This window comes from Lynx rufus, unplaced genomic scaffold (genome assembly GCF_022079265.1).
Source record: "Lynx rufus isolate CCGP_SWC_20201006 ecotype Redwood Valley unplaced genomic scaffold, mLynRuf1.p SCAF_10, whole genome shotgun sequence".
In the NCBI taxonomy this organism is placed as follows: Eukaryota; Metazoa; Chordata; class Mammalia; order Carnivora; family Felidae; genus Lynx; species Lynx rufus.
In genome coordinates, this window is record NW_025814824.1 from 44,310,073 (window position 1) to 44,335,379 (window position 25,307).

The following is a 25,307-nucleotide window of genomic DNA, read 5'->3' on the forward strand; positions in this document are numbered from 1 at the left end:
AGTAAAAACTATTCTTTTTTAAAAATTAAAAACGTTTTCTTTTAGAGAGAGACAGAGAGTGAGCATGAGTGGGGAAGAAGGGCAGAAGGAGAGAACCTTAGGTGCCACGTTCAGTGCGGAGCCCAATGCGAGGCTCGAGGTGGGGCTTGATCCCATGACCCTGGGATCATGACCTGAGTTGAAATCAAGAGTTGGTTGCTCAGCCAACTGAGCCACCCAGGTGCCCCCAAAGTAAAAACTATTCTCATAATTAACTATCCTATGCTTTAGTATTGTCCATGATGTCATTTTTCTGATTACTTGGATCCTTACCACAATAGAAACAATCACCCCAAATTATGAAGAATTTAAATCATCAAATTTAAAGTGGGAAGAATATTCATGCAATCCCCTAAATTCCATTTAAGTGTAAATCCGTTTGCCATTACTCTTACTTAAATGCCATATTGTGTAAAGTGGGACTATACAAGTGAGTTTAAAGTCCAGATGTAAATATAGGGCAGAAGATTAAGATATGTTTCACAAATAGTTCATCCTCCTCCTTAGATTAAATAGCAAATGACTGCCAGTGAAACACAGATCTGATGATGTCAGAGGAGGCAAGGACCTTCTTATCCCATGTCTATAAACGGTGGCCTAATGATGTTTCTGTAGGATTAAAAAATTAGTACAGTAATTGCTTTTCCAGATTTGTATCGATACTTTAGAAAGAGGAATTTTATTTTTAGTCTGCTGACTGTCTGAAAGCCATGGACCCCAGGATGGAATCAGGACTTTTTGGAAGGAAATGAGTTAAGTACCATGTCATATGACTTCCTTCTTGTTGTACAAAGGACAGGAGAACTTGGTAAACACAGAGACTAGGACTATACAGCTTCAGGATGACTTTGGTTCCACTAAAGGCCAGACTACCAAAAAGACCAGTTCCCATGTTATGTTCTAGGTAGGTATCATGGGATCTAAACAATTGGCATGTGGTAAATAGGCATCTTTTGAAGGGAAGATATAGAAAAAATAATTCAGTAAGTTACTACTGAATTACCGAAAAATACCTGAAAATATGATGATTGCAAGAAAAAAAAAGAAGAGCTGAAAGCAATTTGACAAATACCTGCACAGAACTGACGATGTGCCAGGCAATACTCTGTGTGCTCTATGAATAGCACTGTAGTGAGTATACTTTCTAGCCCTAAGAGATATGATTATCTTCCCTGCTGTACAAAAGAGGAAGCCAAGCTAGAGAGAAGTTAAATAATGTGCCGAAGGTCATGCACCAAGTTAGCGGCAGAGCTGGGATTTGAGCCAAGGTGGCTGGCTTCGCAATGGGTCTAATAACTACGCTCCTCTTCCCGTGGGTCTGATGGGAAGTAGCCACCATGAACGCCCCCAGTAGGGGAGAGAGCCCATCGAAATTGGCATGTTGTATGATACTACCTTCAAGCATCAAGAGTCGCCTCCTCATTATCTCTCACTAGGGTACACTTCTGAGGTCTAGAAAAGAGTAAGTTTTTCTAGCAAGGAAACTCTGCATGGCATATTGTGTCATACATGGAAAGGAAGGTGATTAACTGGATGAAGTGTTTTTCAGAAATGGCAGAGGAGAATTTCCATCACAAATAATTTTATGGAATGAAACAGACTCACTATGACTGTTAAGTCCTGGCAATGATGGTTGTTTTGGCCTAAAGGTCATAGCATTGAAGCAAAGCTGCACTTGCTATTGGTTACTTGGGATTACGTGCTGCTGCCCTGGGAAGTAAGGAGAGAAATCACCACCCCAGAAGGAGCCACGTAGGTTACCGCAACTACATTTCTGAGGCTCAGATTCAGCAACCTCATTTAAACTGGTTTTCAGGAAGTTGTCTGGGACAAACACTGGCTAATGTTCCCCTAGAGACTTATCAATAGTGGGGGCATGTAAAAAAAAAAAAAGTGTTTCCCAGTGGAGTAACCACTCACATCAGCTTGCAAGAGGAGTGTGTTTGTAAATGAATGAATGAATGAATGAATATATGAATCCACACACAAAGAAGAAATCAACCTGATGTAGACCCAGAAGCTTTATGTAAACAACAATCTTGCTTGACTCTTGATGTGTGTGAATGTGTGTATGTGAGTGTGTGTGCGTGTGCATCATATAGTCTCATTCAAACCCCTCGACAACCCAAAGAGGACAGTTTGGTGTGGGTGAGGAAATTCTTTTTAACGAGTGAGGTGAGGAGGACAGATTTGGGGGATCTGATATCATGGGATCAGAGGAAAACAGATCCTGACAGCAGCTTTAGGATTTGTGTTTACAACATGATCAATATCCAGAGGTGAGCGCCCCCACAGCACACAACCCAGACTCAAGAGTCAAAGTGGGAAGGGTCTTGGCTATGATCACAGCAAACTCTCTCCAAACCGAATGCAAATCGTCCAGCTTGCTCTCCATTAAGCGAGGCCCTGCTGGTTATTAAACAAGCAGCAGTGTCTTTAGTGTTTCGTTGGCAAGAAAACACATTTGAATGCTCTCTTATCACAGATGATATTTATATATCGGTACACATTTTGAATGGGCAGTCAGTAAAATCAAAGTACATTTTCAGTGGTTGCTCCCATCCTTTGGTCGCCACATCATCATGCCTGTGACAGCTGCTCACTATCTCTGGAGCTCTGAGTCCTTCCTCTGAAAGGAGTTCTAACTGCATCTTTTGAGCATGTGATAAGTTAAAGAGAACAAAGATAAAGCTGTAAGATTATGGATGCTTCCATGTCTTTTTCCTTCTTCGTGCTATGTTTAAACTCAAGTGCTATCAAAATCAGATTTTTGGCCACATTCCTTTGTTGCCTTTACTTCAAAGCAAGCCTTCTTGAAAGAGAGAGCATTAGAGAGAGAGACAGAAAGGGAGAAAACGCCTGTCCATACTCAAAATCCTTGATTTCAATAAGACCACTCACATGCCCTTCATGCCCCAAATGAAACTCATTTATGATGTGTACAGCCCAAAGAGAGATTCAGTTTCAATCATCTTTGCCATTCAAATCCAAGAGTAATGCTTTACTATTCCGCAAATACAGGAGCTATTTGACTTGTCCCTGTGTTTGCTCTGTGAGAGGCATTAATAGTCTGTCTTCCTCTACCCAGGCATTTAAACTACTACCATCTCCTTAAAAACATGGCTGGGAGATTGGATTTTCTTCTTCTCCAGTGAAGATTTTTCACTCCGGTTGTCTACTCACCAGCTGAGGCTGCATGCAAACATTTTTCTTGGCTAACGTAAAGTGATCTATGACTTGGGATGAAGAGAAAGGTTACGATACTGCCTTTCAGGGATAACTTCCCCACATTTTGAATGAAATAGGCATGAAAATGACTTTCTTCTGGGATCAAATGACAACTTATGAAAACTCATATTGAAGCTCTTTTTAAAAATAGAAGCTAGGGAAATAACAAGTTCTGCTGTTTGGTGAGAAAAAAAGAAAACCCAGCAAGCAAGTGAACGTTTTTAATCTTAGTGTCAGCTTCAAGTTAGCACTAAATGTATATGTTAAAGAATTGGAATGATTTTACAAAATAGATGTATGGCTATGTGTGCAGAAGATGTGTGGCTATAGATGGGAGTCCTGGGTACGTGGAAAACATTCAGGCTCTGATGGCAAACTCCGGAGCTAAGTGACTATGAGCAAGTAATGTCACTCTCTGTACTTCAGTTTCCTCAGAGATAAAACACACAAAAATTCCAAAGCCACTGTTCAGGGAATTACTGAGATGACTATCAGGTGGGGGGGCACAGTGTGCCCAACTACTTCTACCCTCTCGTTTTTCCTCTTCACCATCTGGAAGACCCTTCCCGTCCTACACTTGAGTCACACACACGCACAGGTATGGTAGACACAGACACAGACGCACACACACCCCTAGTGCCCCTTGACATGAGGAGAGACTGCCAGAAAGTTAATTCAGGGGTCAAAGAGCCACATACGTGCCTGCTCATCCCAAAGGAGTCCCCATTCTGGTTGGGCCAACAATACTAGTTTTGGATCTCCAAGTGCACCGGTTCCAATGCCTTGAATTCCTGCCTTCTTCCCTGCCTGCCCGGGCTCCTCGCCTCCTTTGAGAACCACAAGCTTTCTTTAGGCACACTCTCCTGCTGCCTCTGCCTTCAGGTTCACGCCCTGAGGTAACCTTCAGATCCGGCAAGCAGCGATCACCCACGTCGAGTGTTTACTCCAGCCACCACTGTGCTCAAGGCTCTATGTGCCCCGGCATGGTTGGCCGGTTTGGTTTATTCACCTGCACTTGTCACAGTGTGATGCTGCCTCCATAAATGTGTACTTCCACTGCTTCAGGGCTGAGGACCTTGTTCCTTCAAATAAATGATGCGAGTGCTCTACGAAGTCCCTCTCTATCCCGTAGAGTGCTCCACCTAAGAGCGATGAAAAGATTCCTGAGGACAGGGGTGCTCCCCTCTTACTCCTATTGGTAAGGGGCTCCTCTGGGGTGTCCCCAGCTGCCTCCTCCTTCTGCCAAATACTTCAACCAGAACATCCAAAAGCTGCAGTCTGATCTCTGATGGGGGCGCATTTTCCCTTTCTGTTCTTTGTGAAAAGTGTCTTTGCTGTTCTTCTTTATTCTACATGAATTTACAAATCGAGTTGATGAAGTCACATAAAATATCTTTTTGGGATTTCAATTAGGACTGAGTTGCATTGAGAGTTTAACTGAGGGAGAACTGATATCTTCATTAAATATCAACACTGAGATCGTCTGTGTTCTTCGGGTTTTTGCTATAAAGTTCTTAAACATTTCCTTTGGGTTAATTCTTGGTACTCGATGGCTTTGTCGCATTTGTAAGTGGTGTCTTTATTGCTTTTATGTTTATTATCACCAATCCAGAGGAAAGTTCTTGAATCGGGCACATTGCTAAAGGATTTGACATGAGTGAACTCTTAATAGTTCTACACTGTTATTTAAACATATTTTTACTCTTCCCTCTGGGAATTCTTTTGAACAAAGGGTTCTGCTGTTAATTTTTTTTTTAAGTTCGAAAACCCATGGGAAAGATGGTGAAAAGACCAGATATTTGCTACTCATTTGTGAGGTTTTGCATTGAGATGTCCCAGAATTCAGGTCACTGAAGCAGCTTGTTCACCACCCACTGCCTGAGCCACACTGATAAAGCATAAGACGGACACGGGATGTCACAGTAACTATTGGAGGGGAGTTGAGGGAGCAAAATTGTCCTTCAGGAAGCCAGCAGAAAGGCTCCCAGGACACTCCCCTAACCAGTCTGAATGAAGGTAACATGAATGGAAAGTCACGACAGCAGAGGCAGGCTCTGGTAATGTGAAGTGAATTTGCAAAGGGAAAAATTTCCCTGTCTTTCTAACAGCAAATAAGCTAGGTATGAGCACAGTGTCATTTTCAGACATCTCCTCATGGGATTCTGAAGATTTTGTTACAAAAAAACAGCCTGAGGGGAATTGCATACAAGGCACGGGGCAGCTTTTCTAAACTGCCTCAAACCCTATAGTTAAATAATCCTTCAGTTCAATGATAGGTCATTAGGCAAGTATTTTTCTGACTTTTGTGTTTCCATCAGGTGCACTTATCCGTTAGATTTTGCTGGTAATAATAAAATTGTTTTTACCATGAAAAAAATGTAAGTCAAATTTTAAAATTCCACAAGGAAGGAAAAATTACTGGAATTGTAGAAGATAATCCCAGAACCCAGAGAGACTGAATGAGGAACTTCTTTTGTGATTTCCTTCTCAAATACAATTTAACACAAAAGGACGTGGTAGATGCTATTTTACAGGCATTTGGTTTTGTACAATGGACGGAAGGCTAAAACAATAAGCTTTTTAGAATTCTGTAGTGATGGTAATCACAATGGGTAATTAGGCCCATGAAATGCAACAAGTAAAGGAACCAAAGGTACAACAAAGGGAAGAAAAGGAAATGAAATCGAAGAACCAAGAGTTTGGAAAGAAAGGCATAAGTGGACAGGAAAACTCACCAAGAAGGCGAGAGGCAGAGAGCAAACATCTCCCGTCACAGCAATACCTCCAGAACCAGAGGGGGACTTAGTCACTCATCCAGCATATAAGGGCCATGCAAGAGGCTGGGGATACAATGGTGGCGAAAGCAGAAATGACTGCTATTCATTCTTGCAGAGACAGCCATCAACTGACTAGGACTTTGCTGTGCACAGTGAGAAAGAGCCCTTTGGCAGGGCACGGGCCAAGACAATTTACAAGGCCAGAGAGATAGAGCTCTCCAGCAGATAAATTATAAAGGCAAGCACTCATTTAAGGCATTCAACAAGTACTATCGGGGTCCATGTGTGCTGGGCCCTGGAGATACAGCTGTCCATGGCCTGTCCTACCAGATGTATTAGCGAGACAGACAGGAAACAACAAGAAAATACATTCATGGTGACGACTGTCACAGAGAAATAATAGACCAGGTCAAGGAAGATCTAACGCTCTGCTTTATTATCATTGTTTTGATTTTGCTACTTTTCAAAGGCTGATCGAGTAAGGCCTCTCTTATCAGGCGGCATTTGAAGGCTGATTTGAAAAGGAAGGGAGGAGAGAAGCCATTTGGACATCTGGGGGAAGAAAGAATATGTACAAAAGCCTTGAGGCGGGAGTGTGCTTGGAGTTTGTGTGAAGGAGCTGGTGGGCAGCCAGAGAAGTGAGGAAGGAGAGGAGGGAAGGAGAGAAGGGGAGGAGGGGAAAGAAGGGCAGAGAAAGGCATAGAGGGAGGGAGGAGGGAAGACAGGCAGGGCTCAGGCGGCCTTTGGGCCACTGGAAGGACTAGGGCTTTTACCGTGGCTCAGACGGTTTTGAGCAGAGATTGGGCATCTTTCTGTTATGCTTTAGGGGAACCAGGATTCTCAGATGACAAATTTGGGGTATGTCTTTTCTGGAGGAGGATCCAGGGCCACTGTTTAAAAGCTGGACATGTGGGCCAACAGAGAGCCCTTTAAAACAGAGAAGGGAAACACATTTGACTTTCACAGGGATCTACATGGAGTCCCATGTTTGGGGAGACAGGAGTGCCCCGTTCTGGTTCCTTCGTAAGTTGGAGTGGCCACCCAGCTCCATTCTGACCTGTGTGGTGTAAGTGGAAGTCTGCTTCTGAGAACACTAAGGTTTTTCTGATGAAAAAAAGACAGGTGCACGGTCTTCTTCCCAGAATACTGGGATGATGAGGGGTGGGGGACTGGAGGAAAGCAGCTGCCTTCCTATGAGGATGAAGATGGGAGAAACATGCTCTGGATGGAAGAATGAAACAACAGAAGGACACTGTGTTCCTCATGGCAGAGCGGAACTCTGTGGCCAGCCTTGGACTGCTTACTATTGGGCTTCTGGTTAAATAAGAGAAATAAAACCCTAAAAAACTATTAACGCCAATCTGAAAAGGCTATTTCTACGGCATGATTCCATCCTTACGACATTCTACAAAAGGCAAAACTATGGGGACAATAAAAAGATCAGTGGTTGCCAGGTGTGTGTGTGTGTGTGTGTGTGTGTGTGTGTGTGCACGCACACACACACACACACGGGAAGCATGTACAGGCAAAGCACAGAGGATTGTTAGGGCAAGAAAATACTCTGATAGTATAATGATGGATACATGTCATTACACATTTGCCTAAACCACAGAATGCACAATGCCAAGAGTGAACCCTAAGGTGAGGAGGCTCTTAATGTGTGTGGGTAAGTGGTGTATAGGAACTCTCTGTACCTTCCTCTCAATTATGTTGTAAACCTAAAACTTCTCTAAAAAAATAAAGTCTTGAAGAAACCTCTTAAATGAAGCCACAGCAATTAGATTCTATTACATGACACCGAACACAATTTTAACTGGAAAATCATTGCCACCAGCCAATGAGCACTAATTTAATGATTCTGGGGTATTACCGTATTGAATGCTCACCATAAGGCTTTGGTAGTGGAACTATCATTATTCCCTTTTACAGGTGAAGAAACCAAGGCCCTAAAAGGTAGAGCAATACCAATCATAAATGTATTCTGGTGGTGCTATCATTATCCCATTTTAAAAGTGGAGAAACTGAGGCCCAATGAGGTTGAGAAACTTGAGCAAGGTCTCAAAGCCAGGGGTTGAACCAAGATTTGAACCCAGGCAGTCTGATTCTTGAGCCACATGCTGACTTTGTTGCTACATAGCCAAACTCTAATGGCATTCCACATGCCTGGTCCCCATGTCAGTGTCTCCAATCTATCACCTAGTCCCTGGGCTCTGCTGGAGTTGCAGAGTTAGCTATGGGATACCTTTTCCTGTGTAGAATAGTAGCCATGTCATCTGGACAGGCAGGTCAATAATAATTCAGCAGCCCAGGGATGAGAGCAAGTTGCGCCGAGGGCTCACAAGAGTGGCTGCAGCTCAAGGTACGGGGGAGGTGATGGGAGGGACCAAGGCTAAGACAGGCCTTGCTGCAAAGCCATCTGTATAGGAAATTCACATCTTCCAAACTGAATGTATGATTGGTCCAGGGATAGGTCAGAGCTCCCACTGTTTATGCTGGTGTCTACACCAGGAGAACAGGGAACACTGAGTTGGATGTGAGATTACACAAGGCAGCGGAGAAACACAAGAAGTATAAACACAGACTTGGAGTCAGGTAGATACAGGTTCCAACTGTGGCTCTGCCATTTACTGCCTGTATCATTTGGTGAGGCAAGACACAGCCTCTTTACACTACGGTGTCATTCTCTGAATGATGGAGTAGGGCTAGTGCAAGGGTTAAATGAGATGGTTTGTGTAGAGCACTTAACATAGTGCCTGGCTCATAGTAAGCACTCGGCAAATATTAGTTAGTGGTATTATTATTTAGACAAATTGATAGTAGAAGCTATCCAATACGAAAGTGTGACCTCCAGCATCCTTATTTTATATAATGGCTTATTTAGAGAAAATGTTAAAATCAATATGAGACACTGAATTTATTAGAAAGATCAATTCAGGCAGCCATACTGTGATCCCAAAGATGGCTAATACTAGCTCTCTAGGGCTTTCTTATAAAAGAAACTCATTCCTTATTCCAACTATTTACACACGCTATGAACAGATACCCTTCTTTCATAAGCAGTGTCCTGTTCATTTTGTTACCCTGGAAAGGCACTGCTCAGTTTTGTTTTGGACTAAACCTTCATCCAAGGTGGGCTGACTATGGCTTCATCCCTTTCCCACAGTGTGGTCTATCCAAAGCACACCAATGAACACATGAACCAATTGATGTTATGTGTCTCTGAAACATTGGATTAGATTAAAGGTGGTTTCAAATTTTTGATGTCTTTCCATTGAGAAATAGAGTCTCCTTCTCCCCTAGAGTCTGGGCCGGCCTTTGTGACTGCTTGATTGGTAGAATGCAGGAGTGACATTTGGGGATCTCCCAGGTTAGTTCATCGGAATCCTTGTAGCTTGTGTCTGGGCCTCTTGGAAGATTTGCTCTTGGAACCCTTCGCCACTGTGTCCAACCATGTGGAAAGGCCCTGAGACAACACGGAGAGTCGGCGGGGTGGTGGTGGTGGGTGGTGTCCAGCTGGACTCAGCTGGATGTAGGCACTTTTAAACCCTCTAACCAGCCCATCTACTATAGAACACCAAGTGACCTCCACTAATACCACATGGAACTGAAGAATCATCCCTGCTGATCCCTGCCCAAATTCCTGATCCATGAAATCATGAGCAATAATAATATGGTGGTGGTATTTATTTACTTATGAGAGAGAGAGAGAGAGAGAGAGAGAGAGAACATGCATGATCAGAGGAGGGGCAGAGAGAGAGGGAGAGAGAATCTCAAGCAGGCTCCACTCTGTCAGCATGGAGCCTGAGGCAGGGCTCGAACTCACAAACTACAAGATCATGACCTGAGCTCAAATCAAGAGTCAGAGGCTTAATTGACTGAGCCACTCAGGTGCCTGGTGCTTCTTTAGTTTTTGGGTTTTTTTTAAGTTTATTTATTTATTTTGAGAGAGAGAGAGAGAGAGAGAGGGAGAGAGAGGGAGAGAGAGAGACAAAGAGAGAGGGAGAGAGGGTGAGTTCCAAGCAGTCTCCACACTGTCAGCACAGAGCCTGATGTGGACCTGTAACTCACAAACCATAAGATCATGACCTGAGCCCAAATCAAGAGTCAGAGGCTTCATGGCCTGAGCCAACCAGGCGCCCCAATATGGTGGTGCTTTGAAGCCACCTCCATCTTGGGTGCTTTGTTACATATCAATAGACAACTGGAACACAAACGCTGCTGGATCTTTTGACTCAGGCTCAGAGGCTGAACCATCCACCAGTGAAGGCGTCTGGCAACAACTCAACTGCTGGATTGTGGAAGACGGAAACACTTGAGGGGCATGGACGAGACAAAGAGAAATGTCTGTCCATAAGCCACTGGTCCTAGATAAGGTTTCCAAAGGAAGTTGAACACTTCCTCTGTGAACACTGGCTGTACGTCTCGTGCTGCCAGCGCCCATGGAGGTGGCCGCTGGGAGCAGCAATGAACTGACCTTCATCGTAAGGAAGCCACAGCAGCATTTGTGCCAAAAACCAGTGATGGAACCAGCATGCTCTACATTATTAAAAGGTGACGGTTTGGCACGAGGACGTGTGAATTCGAGTGATTAGATGCAAACTAAAAGAGAGACGACTATTTCTGAGAGCAGTGGGTTAATTTTTTTGGCTGCTCTTGGAATGGAAAATGATCGTGAATTTTGGGGGAAAAATACCAGAGCAATCTGTTTTCTTGGCCGCGTGCTATGGAACAATTTTAAAGCATTGAAGTGCTTTCCATATTTTCTAATCACTCAAGTCCAGAACTGATTATATGGCTCTCAGCGTTCTCGCAGATTCATACCGCTAGAGCGCTCCCCGTCTTTCAGGGAGAGGTTTCACCTTGAAAGCAGGCGCTGGATTCAGAAGGCACATCTTGTTACAGCAGGAACAAATACTTTAATTGCACATAGCCCCACAAGGGCCAGGTGTTTCGGAAAATCACTGATGGCCCAACTCTGAGACAAACCCAGATTCACTCTTATCTCACCAAAACAAAGCATTACCTCCCCCACCAAACAGGAAGAACAATAGGCCCCACCAGAATGGAACTCTCCCGAACAAACACCAGAGAAATTTAGATTGTGGAGATCTCTGGGCAAGGACAGACGGACACATACACACACACACACACACACACACACACACACACACACAGAGTTGTATACGCATAGAATGTCTCTGGAATGAGCCCTGAGAAATTGGTTGCCATGTAGTTTTCTCTGGAAAGAACTGAGGACTGGAGAAAACTGGGTGGTTGATGGAGGAGGAAGACTTCTTTTTTTAATCATAGCCTTTTGAATATTTTAAGTTAAAAAGAATCACGATGAATTATTTTTCAAAATAATGAAATAGAGTAATTCCAAACCTGTTTATGGTTCTCATGACCTGCCTTTACGTGTATTCACTCCTTTAGTCCTTACAACAACCTTATGAAGTAGACATCCTGATTTTACAAATGAGGAAACGGAGGTACAGAGGGGTTAAGTAACTTGTCCAAGGTCACACAGCTGGTAAATGCAGAGCTGGGATCTAGACCCACAGAGTTTGGCTCGGGAGTCTGTCCTCTTAATTACTACACAATACTGCCTTGCAAAAAATAAATATGCTCAGTTGCCTGCTCATAATCAAGTTGGGGCAGATAAAATGGTTTTCTGCTCTCATATGGCCCTTCAGGATGATGGGGTGGAAAAGATGGTGGCTCAAAATAACCAAGATATGATCTTAAACCCACGGGGCTTGAGAAGACTTTGAAATTTTGTGAATATCAGGTCAAAAGCCTGACTTTGGCCACCTTGCTCAATCTTGTGAGTTTTAGTAGCTACTATGTGCCAGTACTCCACTAGAGTTTGGGGGGGAAGCTAGTGAATTAAATAGAGTTCCTGTTCTCCAGAAATTTACTGCATCCTCGGGGAGATAGGGAGTAAACAAACAGTCACACAAGTTATAATGTGAGCAATAAAGAAAAGTGAAAGGGTGTGTCAAGAGATGAGGAGGCCCTGCTGAAGAATGGGCAGGGAAAGTGGAAGAGAGTGGGAGAAAGAAAAGTATTCTGGGTGGGGGGAACAGCCTATGCGGAGACACCAAGGCAGGAAAGAAGCACCTGATTGGAGACAGAAAGGCCCCTGTGGCTAAAGCAAAGGGAGTCAAACTGAGTTCGGAGAAAGAGGCATATCACACACACCATGATAAGCATTTCACAATTGTTCCAAGAGCCGTGGGAAGCCACTGCAGGTTATAAGCAGGAGTGACATAATTTGATTTACTTTGTAAGAGGATTATTTGGGGGCGCCGTGTGAATAATACACAGAGGACGAGGCAATGAGGCAGGGGAAAGCCAGTTAGGAAGTCTCTGCAGGAATCCAGGTAAGTGGCGAGGATAGTTTGGAATCAAGAGCTGGCAGAGAGAGTAGATAAATTTGAGATCTACTTGGTGGTATGATATGCTATGAAATTAGAATAATAACATTGGCCACAAAGTGTAATTATGAAGTGTAAATTCACTGGGGTGAAAATGCTCTGTCAACTGTAAGGTGCTAGACAGAAACAACTACTACTATAGATGAAGAAACCAAGTACTAGAGAGACTCTAACTTGCCCAACGTCACACAACTGCTTAGTGTCTGGGAGGAAGTTGGCCGGCCATCCCTTCATTCCCTTCTCCGGGGTAGTGGGAGGGATCCAAGAGAAGGAAGAGAAGGCTAGTGACCACGTGTAATTCCCTTGTCTAGTGGGCCTCTGGGTAAAGAGAGTAATGATACTTAGAATGCCTCTCGCTAAAGATTACCTCTAGCCAACAGCACTCAGGATCTATGAAGCAGGGTTCCTTACAGAATATCATATCAGCTATGCAACACTCTGTGGGAATAAAATGGAGATGTTTCCTAATCAAAATGCTCTGTAGTAAGAGGTGACCCCATGATCCTCACCTATTATTCTGGGTGAGACGTGTGTATTTAGTGAGGGAAGAAAGGGCCTAGGGAGCCATTCTTGAGGTCCCCCGAATTTTTTCCTTCATCCGAATCTCTTATGACCTGCACCCCTAAAATTATTCAGCAAAGCTTTATATTAAGAGATCTGATTTATGTGACATGATTTGACAATCTCATCCCATGTGTCCCAGACGCTATTCTTCCAATGATCCCCATGTAACATGTTAGCCCCCATGTAATATCAGGCCCAATTATAAGGTACGGAGGTGAAGGGAGAACAGACTAGCTTACGTCTGAATCCCTTGTTAGCAGCCTAACTCTGATTTACTTGACACTTAAGACAGCTACATACTGGAAAATTAATTTTTTTAGGATAGTTATGCAAGTTAAGAAACACAATGGATCTGCCTTCATTGTGAACGAATAAAACTTGAAGAAAACAATACCGGATTCTTTGTGATGGTTCATATGATTACCCTAGGAGATGAACCAGGCCTTTTAGGTCCCCAGTGACTGGTCAAAGGGAGTCAAACTGGTGCTAAGCATTTACCTTCGAGAAGGCTCTTTGGATGGTCACCAACCACCCTCCAACTGCCAAAGAATCAGGACAATATTAACGTTCTACAGTGAACATCATTCCCCAAACTATTCACGACCCTACTAAGCATGGAGTTCTCTTCTCTCTCTATTTGTTATTTAAAAACAATTTGAGGGGCGCCTGGGTGGCGCAGTCGGTTAAGCGTCCGACTTCAGCCAGGTCACGATCTCGCGGTCCGTGAGTTCGAGCCCCGCGTCGGGCTCTGGGCTGATGGCTCAGAGCCTGGAGCCTGTTTCCGATTCTGTGTCTCCCTCTCTCTCTGCCCCTCCCCCGTTCACGCTCTGTCTCTCTCTGTCCCAAAATAAATAAACGTTGAAAAAAAAATTTTTTTAAATAAATAAAAAAAACAACAATTTGAAAGTTTATTTTTGAGAGAGAGAGAGAGGGTGAGCATGCAGAGGAGGGGCAGAGAGAGAGGGGGACAGATGTGTGAAGTGGGTTCTGTGCTGACAGCAAAGAGGCCGATGTGGGGCTCGAGTTCACGAACTTGAGCTGAAGTCGGACGCTTCACCAAGTGAGCCACCCAGGCGTCCCCTTCTCTCTCTTTTTCAAAATGCACCATTAATGTTCATATACAACTTCATTTTGAAACTTAGGAGGGATGATGAAAGAGCACTGTCACTCTAGCTGGAAGGGAGAGAAGCCTTTTTGTCTTCTCTTCCTCATAACGAACTATTTATGCTGGAGGCATCAAAAGAGAATGAGTACACAGACCCCAGATCCTACTCCTGGTACAAGACTCTCCAATTGTGAACGGAGTGTTGCGGATAAAGCATGCCAAGGGGCCAGGGCTTCCTCTGGCAGATGTTCCACACGAGGACACTGGCAGGCTTATGTGATGGAAGCATAAACATGTTTCTGAAGAGAAGCCTTTTCGCATCGCCTTTACCCCCCACCGAGCTCCCAGACTAACGCCTGACATTTACCTTCAGCGAGTGGGTCAAGGGTGTGAATCATGAGCTGGAAGATGCTGTTCCTCATGAGGCTGTTATGGAGGGAGGCAGAACTTCCGCCTCGCTGGAGACGTGGCTTAGCCTGAGCAGAGAAACCAGACAAAGACGCTGTTAGTTCTCAGCAACTACAGGCAAGTGTATTACAGGTCAGATCTCACTTGGTCTGGTGGGCACCCATTTATGTCACATGATCACACACCACCGGATGAGAGATTTTCAAAGTACATTTCAAATCTTGCTTTCTCACATCCTAAGGGAATCAACTGCTACATGTTTTGCGGGGTGGGGGAGGGGAGCTTAGTAAATGCCAGTCGGTGCGCTACGTGCTTCACATCCATCACTTTATCTCAGTCTCCAAATGAGCCCCGTGAACTAGCTGCGGTCATTATTCCCTGTAGACAGATGAGGAAACTTCGTCTCAGAGAAGTGAAATGAGGTGCCCAAGTCACACAGACAAAAATCAGAGAATAGAGAAATGGATCTCGGGTTTGCTTCTCTCAAAATTTATTTGACCCAGTGGATGATCCTTAAAATGTTCGGACCGTGCACGCCATCCATAACATTTTTGAGTATGCTTATATGTACGCATCTCTGTCTCTCTATCCACGCACACTAAAATATGAGTCTGTCTAGCATAACACATTTGCAAAAGTAGAAATTATGAAGAATATAGAAAGTAAATGATAGAGCCGCTAATATTTTCTCCTTGCTCCCCAAAGGAACACTTTGCAGATCTCCTGGGATACCTCATCTCTACCCTGAGGTCCACAGCCTATGGTGTGTATTAAGTGAGATTTGAAGAGAAAGAACCTCTTATTGAGTCCACAGAAAAACTTCCTGACGTCCAAGGGAGGCTCCTTTTGCATAAACTACTAGTGTGAGTCTTTGGCTAATTAAATGAAACTGACAGGTAAGAGACGAAGAAAGAACCTCTAGAGATGAGGTTACTTACAAACTCTTTTTATGGCATCTTCAAAAGCAAATAGTCTAAAAAAAGAAGCCCTAAACCGTCTGGATTTGATAGATTTTTTTATCCTGACTAGGAACCGCTTTCTCCTCCTTTGGTTGAGTCTGTGCTAGTTCTCAAGGGGAAAGAGACTTAAGAAGTAGCTGAACTTTACAGGCAGCTGGATTTAAGAGGGAGGGAGGTAATGTGGTATGAGGGAATTAATTGCTTTTTGAACTTCTGATGCAAAATCTCAACATAAAATTTTTCTGGGGCCAGGTAAAAATAAAATGCAATTTCCTTACAGTCTCCCAACCATCTCTACATTACAGGGTTTTCCAATATATACCATCACACTCAAGACTCACTAGGGGGCTTTCCAAGAAGAGTCCCACAAGGGACTTCACAATCAAATACATTTGGCAAGTGCTGCCTCCTAGACCAAGCCACCATTAGCATTTTAAGATACACACTGGACCGCGAAACGTAACACTAAGGAAATCTGGTTCACTCCGTTGTCTTGGACAGCACCCATAGGTCTCTTATTTTGTAGAATACTTACTAACAATCATGGTCCACATACTGGGAGACAAACATGGAACCCACAGTAACTTGAAGTATGGGTAAAGTGCCAGGGTAAGATACATGGAGAAATCTGAATTTCTTAGTGTGATTTTATTGTCACTGATATTCTACGGAAATCGTATTCTGAACTCTGACCGAAGAAGAATCAGAGGGGATTACTGATGTCTCAATTGTGAACCAGATCACGAGCGCCTCAAAGGAAGAGATTGGGTCTATATCTCTAGCCCAGTACCAGATCTGGTATACTCTATGGGCTCTCAACGAATCTCGTAAGTCTTTGCTCTGAGCTCTACAGGAGAAAGGATGGGGTCATATGTATCTTTATTACTAGTCTTTTCAGTCTTAAAAATCTGTAACATTTCTTAATGCATTGTTATTTGATTCAGATGATTAAGGTTCAGAGAATTTTGGGGGCAAGGTTAAGAGGCTCGAATGGAGTTGAAATGTAATCACTGTTTGACAGCTGGACACAAAACTCTGAAGGTCATTTCCTTGCCATGTTGCACATTACTGAATGTGATGTGTTAATTGGATAGGAACTGGTAAATGTGTTTGTTGCTAATAATTTGTCATAACCACCGTTACTACGCTCGCTCTAGGAAACTAGAAGAACTTTGCTGTGGAGATCATCATTAGCAAAGGATTCTATCTACAGAAGAACGTAAAGCATTCTTTGGGGTATTATGTATATATTAAATACATAGGTCTCATGCAGCATTTCTTTTGATGGAACCAAAAGAAATTTCTCGCCAAAAATTAGGTGCATGCAGATACACAAAGAAAATAGATATCAAGCATTAGATCCCACACTGTCCCCAAATATCAGCTCAACATCCCCTGGGATGCAATTTGGAAATATTTCACTCTTTAAACTCCTCTAAAAGTTTACGCCAAATCAAAGAGAGAACTCTAACGCTTTGAAATCTAGTCCCAGAAATAATTTGAACATCAGTGAATATCAGAATACAGCTGACACAAATTATAGGACCGAGTATACATATATACCAGCAGATTAAGCCGTTTAAGTATCCCAAGGGGGAGAATGGTTTGTTGAGCACATGAGCCCTCCTCCTCCCTCCCCTGCCCCACACTCTCCACAGGCACACAAACAGGTACAGACACAGCCACTGCTTCCTACCGGTAGAGCCGGCTCATCCTTGTCCCTGGCTGTGGACGACTGCGTAAGAGAAAAAGGCAAAAACAAAAGACAAATAAATAAATGATGAATCACACAGAGGTTTTACATTTAATGACAAGCATCAGTATAAGGAAAGATTGGTTCTTTCTGCTTCTGGGAAGGAATGAACCAACACAGGGGGCCAACAGGTATAGATTACTAGCCAATATATAATGGTTTATTTAGGCACATGGCACATTCTCCTTCACACTCAAAGTTGAATGGCCAACCCAAGTGCCCAGCAACTGAGGGCAGTTCAATCAATTATGGCCCATCCATGCAGTGGAATTACCACGTGGTCATTAAAATAAATGAGGTAAGTACACTTGTATGGACATGCAAAAATATCTAAGATATACTGTTCAAGTGAAAACAATTAAAATCTTATTTTTCATCTCATGTTATGAAGGAAAATAAATTAACAATACTTTAGCATATGTAACGAAAAAAATTTCTGTAAGAATCATACCAAACCTTTGCCAGTGGTTATTGTTGGGGGTTGGGATCACAAGGAAGAATGTTTTTCCAAGTATTTTGGAGGGCATCCACATTCAACCACCCCATATAGGGTAAATAAAGCCTGAAGAAGTTAGGCCACTGGATTAAAGACTAAGATCGTCACACGCAGAATTCAGATACTACACTTTCTCTGCCTCCCTCACTTCAAGTTTGCCATTCTAAAAATGGAAATATTTGTCAAGTCAAGAAAAGTCGACTGAAACACAAGGGCACCTGAGGGCCTAGTCAGCTGTTAGGAGAGAATGCAACTCCAACAAAGGGGCATTAGAGTTCTAACATGACCCAACTGGATGGCTTTGCTTTGTCAATTTAATATGCACACTCCTTCAGCAGAACCAAGGCACTATCCTGTGATCTTTCTAATGAGATACAGGTGCCCTGTGACCTTCTTCATGCTTGGACCACCTCCTTTGTCCCTATACCTCAATTATGGGTGCATACAGCAGGAACAACCCAGAACTCTACTCCTGGTCTAGTTTCTGGTCCTCCCCATCAGTGTCTTTGGTAATTTATGTCTTCATGAATAATCAATCACATGCAGAGAAGACTACACAATGCAGAGCTGTTCTGGAAACTTCACAAACCCTAGGCTCTCCTTTTTAGTCCTACCACACATGTCTGTATGTAAGGATGTTCAGATGCTCCCATTTCCCACCTAAAATATACATTTCCATGTAAAAAACTGGAAAGGATTCTTATAATTTCATATTTCAAGTTATTGGCTATGTGTAATTCATTTAATTATGATTGGCACGTTTGAAATCTTGGAACATGAGAAACTGAATCCATAATTTGTTTTCACATGTAATGTAATTTTAAGAAGACTAAATTTCGCACTTAATGAAGTTGATATTAAATATGTGCAGACATTCAATTAAACATTTAATATTCTTATAGAAAACTTTTTTTAGATTTTAGAGTCAATACCAACATATATGTTTTTCTTCTGGTTCCAAACATTTTTGTAGGCCCTTGAAGAGCTTGTATGCCTCAGGCCCAGACAGAACTGTTTTCCACTGGTGATAATTTTTGGGCACAGCCCTTGGGCATTCTAAATTTGCCATAACCCCCTGATTTGGGGCTCTCTCTCAGAGACTTCTCTAAAAATACGAGTAAGAAACTATTGCTGATTCCCTAGTCCCCAGGAACATGCTTAGAGATTGATGTGGACCTGGAATTTGTCTTTGATTTCCCTTTTTGCTCTGAAGGCACTGTATGATCCCGCTTCTCTCTGGCAGGTCCTTTCATTTTCTCTTCTTCTACATCAGACGGCTCAACAAATGGCCCCACATTCCACAGAACATTCCCCCAGGGAAGTTATCCAGTGCAGCAAGCTCAGCCTTTGGACATACACTGAGATGAACTGTCAGAGCACGCCTTTTCAGTTAGCAAATTTACACCTTGTGGCTAAATGGCAGACAAATAATTAGGAGCTGGAATGGATACCAACAGCGACACTTCAGAACATGAAGGGACAGGATGAAATGCAGCAAAGAACAGGGTGGTCTTTATAAGAGCAAAACCATAACCAGCTAAGGGTGTGCCTTGAAAAATATATATATTTAAAGAAAATATTTGAGGAAGGAAAAAAGATCAAGCCTGTCTTTTGGTCTGAAAGGGAGAAAATATATCTGCCCCACTGACTTCCTTTTTCTCTCACAAGCAAGACGGGTCACAAGACACAATAAATGGAAAGAAAATGCCTAAGTACATAGATTCTACAAAGAAAAAACTGGTTGCAGAGAAAGGTCTGAAATCCTTTACAAAGTCTCCCACTGTTGAATGTCAGCCGAAGTTGACATCATTAGTTTTCTTTGAAGTGTAACTTGAGGACATGAATATACATCAGGTTACCGCATGTATATTTAGGAATATATATAAATGGCAACCGAAGCCATTAAGACACCCCTCCACTTTCCTTTTATGTAGCCCTGTTGCAAAAGAGATGGAAAATGAGCCGTGTGATGATAACTGCTCATTTTCAGGGGCTCACCTACATCAACTGGTAAACCCTCATGCTCACCTGACTTGGCCTCACTTTCACTGCATGGTGAAGCAGTGGTGCTGACTATGTTAGGAGTTCATTTTTAAATGGGTTTTAATTACACCGGAAGTAACTGCTGAAGACAACAAAGGAATGATCCAAACGTGTATAGCCGATGCTTATAGGCCTGCAGTGTTTCTAACCACTGAATTATTTAGCTCACTATCTGGGCTTGAGGTTGACCGCGGTGTTGTGAATTTATTTTCAGGGCCACTGAACCCCCGACCACTTTATTTTAACCCATCGTATATGACAGAAGACAGCTTCTTCAAATGAAGACTCACGGGACTTCGGGGATTAATCTTGGCCTTCTTCTTATGCATTTTTGCTTTTGCATGCCCTTGGTTAAACACACCAACATATCGCACATTTGGCCTGTAAGCAATTTGAAAGCCCAATCCCTGGTGGTCAGCTGAAAGGCTGTGCTGGCCACGGGAAAAATTTGTTAAGTCTATTGGGAACATACACGGAAATTCTTGAGGAATATTTAAAAGAATTCATAAACTGCATCCCGCAGGGTCACAGGTTGGAGCTGTGGTGCACCAACACAGACCTGCTTCTTCATTCATGAAAGCAGGACATCCACCAGGCCAGGATATAAGGGATACATCTTTTACTTAAAAGAAAGTATTCTATAATTCAACCCTTTATTTAATGTAAGCTGGCCTCCTCCTTAATCACTGCAAGTAATTGAGTAATTGAACAACTGGAATGATGCCATTAATATCTGTTATTCTCTCCGGCAGAAACCCCAATTCTATATGGGAATTTTGCTATTTGATAGGTGCTTTGAAAGGGCCTCCCCCCCCCCATTATAAAACCATTAGCCCACTCAGGATGTATTTTTAGCACTATAACTCATTCATAAATCCTTAAGTTGTCTTTCTTCCTTTGATCCCCCGGAAACCACTGGTTGAGAGATGATTTCCTTGACTACAACGTGTTTGATTTGACTTTACACAGAGCTTCCCCCCAGATACAGGCCCCCACCTCCACCGCAGACACATCAACATCAGGCAAATATGACAGTTTAGCTGCGTCATAGCCACACAGCCTATGCGTCACTCGCATGATCAAATGGGTCGCTGGGAAGCTTTCAGATGCCAAAACACAACTGCGTAAGATGAGGGGTGACTTCTCTGGACAGTGGCATGCCATCAGATATAGAAAGATAAGCAATTATTCACAACAGTCAAGTAACATCCATAAACTTCTGCCACTATAATCTCTCACTAGATCCTGAGAAATGCACCAGAATTTATTGTGCCAAGGACCAAGAAGCACTGTAAAGTCCATAAAAAAATTTTTAAAGTACCATTATTTTGTCATAAACGTCACCTAAAACATAGATGCCTGCGATTAGAAATACTGATCCAATATTTAACTGGCATTAGTTTGATGTCTTGGAATTTAGAAAGGTTGGGTGGAGGGGAAAGATGGATTTTCATTAAGAAATTAACAAGGAAGTGTGAAATACTGTCTCCTTTTTCTTTCAACATATTCAGCTGTAACAATAACTTTCTTTTTTTTTTTTTTAAAAATTAATGCTTATTTATTTTTGAGAGAGACAGAGAGACAGAGTGTGAGCACGGGAGGGCAGAGAGAGAGGGAGACACAGAATCCAAAACAGGCTCCAGGCTCTGAGCTGTCAGCACAGAGCCTGATGTGGGGCTTGAACCCACGAATCACGAGATCATGACCTGAGCCGAATTTGGACGCTAAACCGAATGAGCCAACCAGGTGCCCCTCAAAACCTCTCTTCTGGAGGGGCGCCTGGGTGGCTCAGTCGGTTAAGCGACCGACTTCGGCCCAGGTCACGATCTCGCGGTCAGTGAGTTCGAGCCCCGCGTCGGGCTCTGAGCTGACAGCTCAGAGCCTGGAGCCTGTTTCAGATTCTGTGTCTCCCTCTCTCTGACCCTCCCCCTTCATGCTTTGTCTCTCTCTGTCTCAAAAATAAATAAACGTTAAAAAAAAAATTAAAAAAAAAAAAACCTCTCTTCTGGAAAGAGATGAACCTTAAAGTCTATGGGAAGACTGGAAGGTACCCTTCAGAAGTCTCGAACCTGAAAATCTACAAGGAAAGAAATCTTACGACTTAATCAGATGCACAATCATCACTGTCTCCTTCCCTTTTCAGTCTTAGCACACTACCTAAAACATTAAGGAGGGAGGGATCAAATAAATCCCTAAAAAAAGAAATACTAAGAGATTTAAGTTCAAATAACTTCTACCATTGGTTGCTGGGTAATTATTCTACTATCTCTGCCCATTAGGAAAGTAAGAATCTCAAAGGTTAGTGAAATATTGGAGGTGGCATCCCAGGACACAGAAATAACCCGCTTCACAACTCTGGTTTAAAGAAACACATTGGGATGGAGAGAAAGGGTGGAAATTAAGTAAAAAGTGTGGCAACAGAAGCTCACATCTTGGAGCAAAGCCTTTTGATGGTTTGTTTAATTCCCATGATCATGAAATATTTGGGATAGTAGGAAAAAATTTCAGAAGAATAGGTACGGCCCAAAATGGAGAGTGAAAATGAAATTGTTTAGTGACAGTTAAGGAACAGCATTTTGCCTTTTAAATAGTCGTCATAAGAGAAGAAAAAAATGCAGGATGAGTAGTAGCATCTTATAGTTGTTAAGAATATGGAATTCAGGACCACACTTCTCAGATTCATTTTCCTATTTTTGTCATTTATTAGCAGTGTGCCCTTGGACAAGTTACTTAATCTCTCTATGCTTTAGTTTCCTCCTCTGTAAAGTAGGGATACAAGGAGTAACTATTTCAGAATGTTGTAAGGGTTAAATGGATTAATACATGTAAAGTGATTAGACCAGTGCTTGGTACATAGTAAGCACTATGGATTAGCTCCATCATCATTACAATACATATTAGGAGTCAGAAGGGAGAATAATGGCAAATTATAAGACAAAAGCATGCCCAAGGTTGTGAACTGGATTAGAGAACCAAGTGGCTTCTAGGAAGGGTAAAATTCCACTTTTCAGGATGGAGGGAGGTGATTTGTGTAGGACACTGCAGGGTGGTTGGCTGGGCATATCCTGGGTTGGCAGCTGAGTGAGGAGGAGGTGACACGACAGATTATACTTCCTTGAGTTGGCTCCAGACCATGTCCCTGTCCCACGAATTGGCGTAGTCTGAAGGATATGGGATTGGCAAGGCTATGCTGGCATTTCATATCCCATATACCTTAGTGGTATAGTGGGCCTGGTTTTGACCAGGAAGCTCTGGAGGCTGGAAAATTCAGAGAAGGCAGAACCCAAGCCTGAACCAAAAGACCCCTCCACACCCCGGGAACTTGGCAAGTTTCTATTCAACATTTGAAGTTGCTCGTGAGAAGGAAAAGGAAAATATCTGGATCAGAACCATAAATTCAATTTCTGCTGGAGCCCTTTCTCATTAGGTAACATTCTGGACTACAAGTTCACAAATCCAGGAAGCCAGGCAGTGCAGGAATGATCTGTGAACATGTCCAGTATGAGCACCTCTCACATCTTTTGAAAGTCATGGTTTGGATAAAGAATGAAACAAGGTCCCAGTCAAAGCTTGAAAAAACCTTATCCCATGAGAGGGCAGTTGCTCATAACAGGTGAGATGGGGCATTTGTTGTGATCTACTCTAAAATTGTTAGAAAATACAATTAAGGAATTTCCAGTAAGGCAAGGGGACAGGGGATCTTCATGATGCAGAACTGCATTATAACTGACCAGTTGAAATCTACACAATCGCATATTATCAGCGTTTCCAAACTTTACTGATCATATATACCATTACCAAAAAATTCTGAGCAGGTATCATATATGTAATGTGACTGTCTATCATCTATCTATCCATCCATCGTCTATTTCATTTATATACTACTGTCAAACATTATATAAACATAGACTGGTTTCTTATCTCTCTTTTTAAGAAAATAATCTTACTTATAAAGTTGGTACAAAGAAGACAGTAATCCTCACTTTATAAATGGAGAGAGCTCAGTGGGAAGTTCCTCCGCCTATTTCTGCACTCAGGTTACTAAGCACCTGTGTTAATTCACTTAATTTGGGAATTAACAACCCAGTGCCACTGACATCTCTCATTCCCCCCAACCCCAAATCCAGATGTTGTTGATATACTTTGTTGCATCACTTAAGCAATTCTCACAACTGCTAACGAATCATTTCGATATGCCAGTCGAACACAATCTGTTAGTGGTATTCTGGTTTTAGTCACACAAATTTCCTTTGACTGGTAAAGAACCCCCAATGCACCCCCATATTAAGTCTGGATTGCCTTACTTCTTTGAAGGAAGGAGTGTCTAAGATGATGTGAATTTTAAGGAGAAGTCCAACAAATCACAGACTGGTTTGCCACAAATCAAACAGATTGCAGTCATAATGGATAACATTTATTGAAAGTTCAATATGTGCCAAGTGCTTTATGTATAAATATCTCATTGAACCCCCAAATAAGTATTATAGCCATTCTGCAACCTTTAGTAAGTAAGGACCCTGAGGCTGATGGAAGTTGGATAATTTGTCCAAGGCCACAGACCTAGTAAGTGGCAGAGTTGGGATGTGAATTCAGACAGCTGGGCTCCAGAGCCTAAGTGCTGGAGAAACAAGAAAGTGGAATTTTCCCTGCAGTGGCCTGCGGGAAGGAGACTGGAGGCACTAGACTCCAAATACAATAAAAAGTTTATGTAAATTAAAAGCTATTTATGAGCTCTGACTTCCAACGGAGGCAAGAAAATAGTATTGCCAAGTGATTGATTTGAACACAAAATGACAGATTTTATTTGTGCTTGTTTGGTACAAAAAGTTGATGCCTGGGAATGCAGAAAGAATAGAGGTTATTTTCTTATCTTTGTCTCTCCCAGCATTATTATTTAGACTCACCTATTAATTGTCATGAATTTTCAACATTGGTTTTGTCTCCTGAAGGTCATGGAGGCACTTTTTATGACCTTCACAATAGCACAGGTTTGAGTAACTCTGCAAATTAGTTTATCCATATATCAGGTTGACTTGTATCAAGGACTTTATAGCTCAGCAGTAGGTAGGAAAAGTGGGGCCCTCTTGTGGTCCCATTTATCACTGTGGATGTATGATACTAGTCTATATTTAGTTTATTTGGAAGCACGGTGTCCCCAGTGTTCAATTTATTGCTGTCACTTGAAGGACCAGTGCTGTTTGTCTCAAGGAAAGAGCAATGAAAAAAAATTAATCACGATCCCAGTGCCTGAAGCATCAATGAGAGACTCTGAACAGCAAGTTTTGAATTAAAAAATTCTGTCATTTAACAGTACTTATTTGATAATATTTATTGGACACTTACTATATGCCAGGCATTCTTCCAGGCTCTAGGGACACCGAGGTGACCAAAAAAAATCTCTGTCCTCATGGAGCTAACATCCCAGAATATGTTGTTATGAAATTAGACAGAAAGGACAGCAGTTAGATCACTTAAAATTAAGTGGTATATGTAAGGAT

General features: G+C 42.5%; 1 protein-coding gene across 2 annotated transcripts in view; it reads right to left on the reverse strand.

The window, feature by feature from the left end:
- The window catches only part of SLC24A2 (solute carrier family 24 member 2), a 241,047-nt gene that overhangs the window by 74,030 nt on the left and 141,710 nt on the right, over positions 1-25,307 (reverse strand). For both annotated transcript variants that reach the window (XM_047098204.1, XM_047098194.1), the window contains exons 2-3: positions 17,214-17,252; positions 14,518-14,626 (exon numbers count right to left, since the gene is read on the reverse strand). In XM_047098204.1, coding sequence (XP_046954160.1) covers positions 14,518-14,626; positions 17,214-17,252 — 148 coding nt within the window. The remainder of the gene's footprint in view (positions 1-14,517; positions 14,627-17,213; positions 17,253-25,307) is intronic.